The 9,709-nt window shown below is 34.0% G+C and overlaps 1 protein-coding gene across 1 annotated transcript; it reads left to right on the forward strand.

Moving 5' to 3' along the window:
- Positions 1-783: 783 nt before the first annotated feature.
- On the forward strand, positions 784-7,547 carry LOC113109279 (actin-fragmin kinase-like). The gene is made up of 8 exons (XM_026272905.1): positions 784-857; positions 4,983-5,181; positions 5,301-5,383; positions 5,640-5,718; positions 6,016-6,062; positions 6,125-6,245; positions 6,396-6,576; positions 6,962-7,547. The coding sequence occupies exons 2-8, from the start codon at positions 5,019-5,021 to the stop codon at positions 7,545-7,547; spliced, it is 1,260 nt and encodes a 419-aa protein (XP_026128690.1). The 5' UTR covers positions 784-857; positions 4,983-5,018.
- Positions 7,548-9,709: the final 2,162 nt, after the last annotated feature.

Raw genomic sequence — 9,709 nt, forward strand, 5'->3', positions numbered from 1 at the left:
ATCTCCCTTTATCCAGTAAATCTTTAATGTTTTCAGCAATTTTACAAGTTCTAATTTTTACATAGCTTCAGATAAAAGCTTTGAATAAAATATATATAAATAGGATATATAAATAATAGGCCTAAAAAACCAAAAGAGCTGGGTAGTAACTAATTACATGTAATCTGTACTACGTAATCAGATTCCAAAAACTAAATTCATGTATTCAGATTAAATTACATTTTAAAATAATTAAAATCAGTGTACAGTTAGCCTACTTTTTTATTGATTACATATATTCATAGCAATTATTCTTAAATGAATTGATTCTGCCTAATTCTTTGTCATATTTTACATTTTCCTTACCTGACATGCAGTTTAACAAAACATTATTTATAGTAAGTGTTTTATTTTGATTGATGTTTATTTTAAAAATAATTTATTTCACATTTTTATGATTTAATTAATTATTAGCTTTTCATTAAGCTCACAAACCCCCTACAGGTCCTTCAACACACCCCAGTTTTGGGAAACCTTGACCACCCCGACTCACCCGCGATTTATGCCCGTTTACTACAAATTTTATCATGTAACGTTCATTTGGAATCAGTAACGGACTGCAATTTGTAAGTAATCTACCCAGCTCTGAATATAAACGTGCTTAGCGTCGTGCCGGGGAGTTTTGTTTTAAAAGTGGGAGTATTTATAGTGTTGTGTTCAGTTACAGTCAGAGACCCCTGAGAGAGAAGCAGAGTCACAGATGATCCTTCTTCGCCCCTCCTTCTAATGTACTGGCACTGGCAGCTAAACCCATCACCATCGCTTATCTTTTCAATGAAGACCAAGGGAGGGCAGACATTCAACGACGATTTTGAGCGGTGAGGAGTTTTAATAACACATTTACTAACAAACTCAGTCTAAACGGTTATATTACAGTCAGCAGAAATAACAAACTCTCGCGCTTCTGTGTTTTGAGGACCTCTATCAACCGCTCGTTGCTTTCAAGTTTTGAAGCAGTTCTTCCTCGCGGTCATGTGACACTGTCGGGACTTTCTTCAACATGAAAACTCACATAAAAACTTCTTATGATGCAAGTAAACAGCCTACTCAGCGACCGCAGTAAAGCGATTAGGTAGCAGTGTTTCTTAACGTTACTTTAATATGCCCATAATACGAATGATTGTAACGTTAGCTATAACGGGCTACGACCAGATCAGCTTAGGGCGTTTAACTTACGTTAAAATCATACTGTGGTGAGCAACGTAAAACTAAAATTAAAAAAAGGCCGACAAAGGGTAACGTATAATATTTTTGCATTACTGTATACTGTATGTAAAATAACGTTTACTTGATTACTAAATGTGTCACCATGTCACATTTTGGTTGTAGATGTATGTGATGTGTGCATGTTGGAAGAGATTTTTTTAACAGTTCAAATTTGAAAATAAATAAATAAAAATACTTCGTGTAATAAGGCTATGCTGAAAAAGAAATGTATTCATATATCAAACCAAAACCAAACACATTCCGATTTAAACAGTAACATGCTAGGACAGGTATCCCGCAAACTTTTGTTATTGTCTGTAAACAACAGGAAATTACATTTGTGTCCCATTCAGTTGGTGAAAGTATATATTTGTTCTAATTCTTTATGTGTGTGCAGTACACCCCTTCTTAATAAATGCAAAAGATGTATTTTCTTAATGATTACTAATACAATTCATGGAAAGATGTAAAAAAAAAATACACTCAATTAAAAACAGATAAATATATGCCATTAATATGTGTAAAATAAGTATATTTGCCAATTTTGTTAACATTTTTAAATCAATTTTTTTTTTGTTGTTATGGATGTCATCAAATTTCTTAAAGGGGTAATATGATGTGATTTCAATGTTTCCTTTCTCTTTGGAGTGTTACAAGCTCTTGGTGCATAAAGAAAATCTGTAAAGCTTCAAAGTCTTAAGTATCAAATCCAAATAGATATTCTTTATTAAAGTTAAGACTTGTCCATGCCCCCCTAAAATGCCTCGTTTAATCACGCCCCCACATGTCTATGTCACTGTGTGGGAAGATTTGCATAACAACACCCAAATGTTCACGCAAAGAAAGGAGGCATAACTTTTATTCTTGCTGTAGTATTGTTGCCACTGCAGCCATGCTGTGGAGATGCTGTGTGTTTCTTTGCGAAAGCGAAACTACTTTGGCCTTCCAAAAGAGGGCGATATCCTCTTCATCATGCCTACACTTGTACAAACTAAAGGCTCCTGGAGGCACCTTTTGGGGTTCTTCACTTTGCCACAGTGGAGGAGCCCCTCTGTAGAACCTCTAGGCTCCATTCTAAAAGGGGTGGTTTTCTAAGGAACTTTTAACAGTTCCTGGAGGAACCATTTTATTAAGAATGGCCAATAACCACCTTGGGTGCTCCAAGGCACCATTTCCCTAATTTCAGTTCTTTAATATTCACACCCACATCCCCCTCCCCCACTAGTTTATTTTTCCTGCAATTGACATTTGTAATAATTACAAAAGAAAAAAAAACAGAAAAACTAAGACAAATGCATATAAAAAATGTTTATTGATAAACAACAACATTATCCATAGTTTCTAATAAATAATCACCTTGAATAGTCAGTACCGCACATCACAATCCCATTCATGGAAACATCAGTGTTAATACCGTTACAAAAAATAAAACATTTACACATTGACAAAACTGTAAACAAATAAATGGGACTCAAATATCTTAGAACTATAAAAAAAAACATTTCATGTACCTAAAAAATAGTACAGTTTAAATTAATAAATTAAATTACAAATTTAATTTAAATTGCATGTACAGTCCAATCAATAGTAACATTTTCTTTCCTGTTCTAAATGGAGGTCACTGATTGGGAAAATTCACACACAAAATTTTAAGAAATAGTTAAGCCTCAAGATAGCTGTATGTAGCTTAAAAAGCCTTCTTCACATTTCCAGGTTTCTCAGCAGCGGAAGAAGTCATAGTTGGGTAAACTTTGAGAGCAGTGAATGGGAGAGTACCACAAATATAAGTGTTGCATTCACATTTGCTCAAATAGCAAAAGAAAAACTCTACGATAGCATTTTCACAACTTTCAATCAAAGGAAAAAAATGACCGACTGATAACAGCAGTCAGAAGAGAGAACAATGTCAAATTTAGAATTCCTCCCAAATGATCCCAAAAAATGTTTGTAATTTGATACAAATGTGATATAATACAAAGTATAGTGTTATAAATGTACATAATTTAAAAAAAAAAAGATCGTGGGCAATTCTTAATACCGTGGATAATTATACTTATAAATTATTCCGAATTTGGGATGCATTTTAAGAATACTTTTCCCATCAACTGGGCAAAATGCAAGACACCGCTTTATGCTGCTTGAAAGACACGTGTGCGCTCAGATGTAAACAAGCATGCATGAGAAGCAGGTGGCGCTAACCTACAGAAAATGCAGCCATTACCCTGGAAACCCCATAAATGAAGTAGCTGCTACTTTTAAAAAGATATAAATAGCCATTCAGATTTGTGGATTTGCTATGGTGTTCCTCACAGCGCCAAATACTTAAATATTTAGACTTAATAGGATATTCATTTTCAAACTTCATCTTCAAACTTTAATCGGGAATACAACATGCCCTAGATATTGTTTGAAAGTGTTTTGATTCTTTTTGTTCATTCACACATTACATTAAGGCTTCATTAGTTAACATTAGTTAATTCATTAGTTAACATAAACTGCCAATGAAAAATTCTTCTGAACATTCATCAATCTTAGGTATTCCAATATTTAATAACACGTTGTTAAAATAGAAAGTTGCAACCGTGTTATTTAATGAGCTAACATGAACTAAGACTTGTATTTTTTTTTAACAAAGATTAATAACTTCTGTAGCAAATGTAGCTATAGTTCATTGTTAATGTCAATGCATTAACTAAGGTTAACTAATGAGGTCTTATTGTAAAGTGATACCTATTGGTCTTTATAGTTCTTTTGCACTTTAATCTGTGCAAAACGTTTAACTTTATATATTATTCTTTATTGTATTTAAATATTCAGTTATTTTTGTTACAAGAAAAAAGTTATTAAATCTATTATACTGTATTATGGCCACTTTTACCGTGATAAAAGTATTAGCGATTAATCGCAACATGAAAATGTGATACATGCATATCCCTAGTTGCAAGCCCATTGTTTTTTTGTTTTTTTTTCTGCATCACTTTTGCTGTGTTTTCACACTTAGAACAATGATTTGGCATTCCTCTTGTACTATTGTCCTCTTTTGTGCTAAACAGGAAGTATCCTGACAGTTCTCTCCCAATTGGTTCTATTGTTGTCAGCATTAAGTCTGGGAATGATTCAGTGTGTACTAATATATCCCTTTCAATTGTCAAAAGCTTCTCTTTAAAGGTTTTGGTTCAAGAGAATCTACTCCTTTTTTGCAACACAACATTTAGTCACTTTAATAAGAAAGTGCTTCCTTCCTTTGTCCTTTTTCGGAATAATTTTGACATGCTGCTTTGGTAATCGACCAAGTAGATTTGCTGTAAAATTGTATCTCTAAAGAATTTGTTAAGTTTCAGGGGGTTGTATACTGTATATATAAATCACACAGTAGATGGCAACAAGTAACTGAGTGATTTGTGAGTCAAATCATTTATTTTGTTGAGTCATTCAATCGGTTCTGTAGCTCTATTTTTATTGGGGAAATAGACAAAATAGCAATATTGTGTCTAAATGAAATTTTTTCCATAACTTGTGTATTATACTGTATGAAATAATTTTTTATTATAGGGTTCATAATCTGCAGTGTTGTTTACTAGAAATACTTGCTTTCTGGGTCAAATATTTGCTTATCTCTTACCTAATATATTACTTTACTCCATAATAAAAACTTCTTTCATTGCAATATTCTTATCTGCTGTTTCTGTACTATTCTAGGAAGTATTGATGTATTTCACGCTTGCTTTTCTTCACAGAGATTAGCCGACGCATGAGACTCTCAGAGCCTCAGCATGAACCAGGGGAGCAGTGCTTGTTTGTGGACCTCAGTGCCTCAGCACTGCCCTGCACCATGTGATCGTTACAAGCATGCATCTTGTGCCCACAGAGGCTATGTTTACGTACTAAGTGGCAGAGAAAGACACTTGCTGAGAGATTTTTGGAAATATAATGTGGGTAAGTCATTGTTATATATCTGCGGCAGCCTGCTTCTTTGTACACTTGTACTAGTTATTGCATAGTTTATGATTCCTGCTGCATTGACTATAATTTATGGAAAATGTATATATTTTCAGTATGTGACAAGTGGGCCGAGCTTCCCTGTGATAGTGAAGAAGCACCTGAAGAACTGGAGGAGCACACAATGGTAGCATATCAGGTAATGCAATAAATTCACAATTCATTCATTCCATGATTTTCAGTCCATGTAAGTCATCCACTGCATTCCAAGTCCTCCACAAATGGCAAGTATATATACTTCAGTACACAAAAATGGCCAAAAAACAAACAATGTTATACTTTTTAAAAGGGTCATATCATACAGTATATATTTGATTATTTCCACATATTACTTAAGTCACAAATATTTGCACCAAAAAAGAATAAAAAAATGAATTCATCATTTCTCTTTCTAGGGATTTCTTTATGTCTTTGGAGGAATGCAAGATTCATCTTATACTAAATCAATAATGCCTCTTTGGGTGTTTGATACAGGTATTTTTTTATTTTTACGTTCAATTCATGTTCAGTGGGGCTCTAAAAAGTCAGAGCCCATCAGAAATAAATAAAAAGTATTTTTTTTTTATGCAAAATGTACTTTTATGAATTTTTATTAAAGTTATTATTTTTTCAGTTAAAACCTTTTCTATGGAATATATATATATATATATATATATATATATATATATATATATATATATAGCTAGCATGCTGCATGAACACAGACTGTGTTTTACTACACTGTAATATGCCACTTTTTCGTTCACATCTCCAGTTTTATATTCTTTGCAGTAAAAGATTCCTGGATTAACTGGAAAACAGGGAGTGAAACTTCACAGGTAAACATTTTTTTTTTTCAGCTGAAAGGTGATCCTTTTATTATAGTGAACTGTATTTGTAGGGAGTGATACCAGCAAACAGAAAGGGGCACAGTGCTGTCATTTTTGGGTCATCTATGTATGTCTACGGTGGATACATTGATATGAGAGGATCAACAAAGGAATTCTGGAAATTTGATTTTGGTGAGTATTATCACATAGCAGTGGATTTATGGTTTTTCTAAAACACCTTCTAAGACTAAATATGTATTTGAAAAGGTGTAGGATTTCTGTATGATGTACTGTGCATATTGCTAAATGACCTTGCCAAATAATTATATTTCTGCATGTTAGATTCCAGAGTGTGGTCACTCCTAAGCAGTGTAGAAGGAGGGCCTGGTCCCAGACATGGTCACTCAGCTATGACATACCAGGACTCTATGTACCTTTACGGTGGCCTGCAGGGCCTGAGGGAACAGAAGGACCTGTGGAGCTGGAGTTCTGCCAGTCAGACCTGGAGCTGCATCAATTTCCAGTCAGCTTCTTTATTAACATCTATCTATCCATCCCATAAACCCTGATTGTCAAATAAGTAATCAACAGATTTGGCCCAACTTTGCAAAGTTTATAACTATAGACCTTTGAAAGATATTCAGAGTTTTTTTTTTTTTATGTAATTAGTAAGTTGAAGTTTTTATCAGCTGAATGCTCATTCTGACAGCACCTATTCATTGGTGAGCAAGTGATGCAATGCTACAGTACATTTCTCCAAATCTGTTCTGATTAACAAACAAACTCATCTACATTATAGATGGCCTGAGGGTGGTTTCATTTTCAGCAAATGTTAGTTTTTGATTGAATTATTCCCCCTTCAGACACGCACTTAAACACTAATACTTCTATGATCTCTTACTCTGCAGTTCAGGTCCTTCCAGGCTGGTTGGTCACTCTGCTGTATTGTTTAAGGACAGCATGCTCATCTTTGGTGGTGGGGAAACCCAGAGCTCTCCTCAGAGCAGCTTGTGGAGGTTCAACCTGACAACAAAAACCTGGAAGAAGCTAGGATTGTTGCCTGGATCCCCCTCTCTGTGCCGGATCCATCACTGCAGCATTGGCATAGGCCAGAGTTTCCAGCCAACATCACCAAACAGCATTTATTTAAGAAAGATTCCCAACTCGCACAACATCTATAACCAGCTAAGACCATTTAAGAACAAGTGCCAACCATCCCGCGCCAGTTTACAAGAGCCCTGTATTGAGCTCCAGACTTTCCACATGGACAGAAAGAAGTATTTGTCAGATTTAAGTATTGCAGTGACAGACACTAAGCTGAAAGGAACCTGTCTCACACAGGAGGCTATTAGCGAGAAGCGGAATAGTGGTGACCTGGCAGAGGAAACTGAGGATGACATGTTTCTACGTATGCCTGACGTGCTGTTAGTCCTGGGAGGTAAACCTCTACAAGGACCACATGTGATTTCAGTGTGGCATATGACAATGGCATAAATCTGTTTTTCTTTTTTTTTTTGTGCATTCTACTTTCTCTGTGAGAAATGAGTGGCCTTTAGCAACAATACCTATCTATATCCTGTGGGAGAACAATTGAATTCAGTCATATACACACATTATACAGTGTCTGTAATTATTTCCTTGACTGAAAAGCACCAACTAGGGCTTTTATTTACTTCATTATATGTCATATTATTTTACTATGTATCAAAATTTTATATTAAAGAACCTTCACTAAATGTGAAATAATGGTAAAAACTCCTCGAGTGAATTTAGGAATCAATTTGTGTGTGTTTTGTTAGATCCATGTATACCGCTGTCAGAACACGTTCATTTCCCTGCCTTTGCATTGTTTCAGGATAACTGCACTCAAATGATTGAATAAGTAATGCATTACACGAGTAATGTGTGATCCATTAGCAACAATCAAAAATGTGAGCCAATGTTACAACCTATACTAGACTGTATTTATTTTTGGATTGCTAAACAAAAGTCATCTAACAGGTTTTTGAAACAGATATGGATAGAAAACTAAATTTGTAGCATATTTGTATTAAATTTACTTTACATTTAGTCTTTTAGCAGACTCTTTTATCCAAAGCAGCTCACAAAAGATGCAATCAAAACCAACAAGCCAACCTAATAATATGTAATATGTAAAAGTATTGGTTAGTCTTGACATAGTAAATGCAGGAAGTTTTATATGTGTATATATATATATATATATATATGTGTGTATATATATATATATATGTGTGTATATATATATATATATATATATATATATATATATATATATATATATATTTAATAATAAAAAGAAAACAAGTACCCCCGAAAACTAGTGCTAGAAGGTAATTTTTTTTAATAAACAGAAAAGTCAAAAGAATAGAGAAAGCTTGTGTTAGAGGGGCATTTTTAATAATATGCCTGAATAAAAAGAAAACAAGTAGACTACAGAATGCTAGAGGGTCATTTTTAATGATAAATAAAACAGTGCAAGTGTTAAAGTGTCATGTTTTTTAATAAATTAATGTTGTACTAAATATAACTATAATAGCTAGAACATGTTACAATAATACACCATACAAATAAAAAAAAGGAATTACCTGTGCTTGTAATAACTAATTGTTAAACACTGACCTGTACTTACATATCACATGCATGAAGTGTTTACTGCCACTGGAGGGCGACAGACTTCACGCTACTCTAAAATTCAACAAATGCACAGATACACATAAATTAATCCAACAATCTCCTTAACACATCTGGGTTATTCTAACCTTTATTTGTTTATTTGTACATTGAAACAAAAGACAGAAATATATAGTTCACATCTGTAGGCTAAACAGATACTACATATAATCTGTATGAAGGCATGGTTTGTTCACTTTAGACCAGTGTTTCTCAAACTTTTTCAGCCCAAGGACCACTTTATCTCCCATTTTTTTTCTGAGGACCACCTAACAGAATCCCACTCTAACACGCCCCCAAAAACCAACAAAATAGGAAGGATAAGCTACATTTACATTTAATATGCGACTGTTTAAAGTCAAAAACTAATTATTCAAACACAAATGCAATGATATGATCAGAAATTATTATATTAATTTTTATTTAATTTGAAAAAGTAAATGCGAAATGAGTTGCAGCTTAATATGAACAACAAACTGCACATGTGAAAAAAAATACCTGCAATTAAACACTGTAACAGCCTAGGTCCCACTTAATGCCATTCCATTAGTTTAAAACTGAGGTGGTGGGTATAGGAAGTCTATGGTTGTAACTATGGTAACAATAAAATGCTGAAAAGAATGTTCCCCTTAGTGTCCATTATCACTGAAATTACTGGGATTTTACACATGAAACAAAACTAGAACATTACAAAACTAATAGATCTGTGGATTTTAGATTTTGAGATTTCCATATAAAACTTTAACGTGAATATTAATGAGATGGGTGGTGCTGCTTATCACACATCAGTTTCTGAATGTCTGGCTCCAAAGAGGAGAGATTTAGGTCATTTTTTTCGCGGACCACTAGGGGGCGATGGGTCCGCGGACCACACTTTAAGAATTACTGCTTTAGACTGCAAAACTGGTATAGAGGTTGTATCTTCAGAAAAATGGCACATACATATTCTAAACAAAATGTGCTCT

This window comes from Carassius auratus, chromosome 9, assembly GCF_003368295.1.
Source record: "Carassius auratus strain Wakin chromosome 9, ASM336829v1, whole genome shotgun sequence".
Lineage (NCBI taxonomy): Eukaryota > Metazoa > Chordata > Actinopteri > Cypriniformes > Cyprinidae > Carassius > Carassius auratus.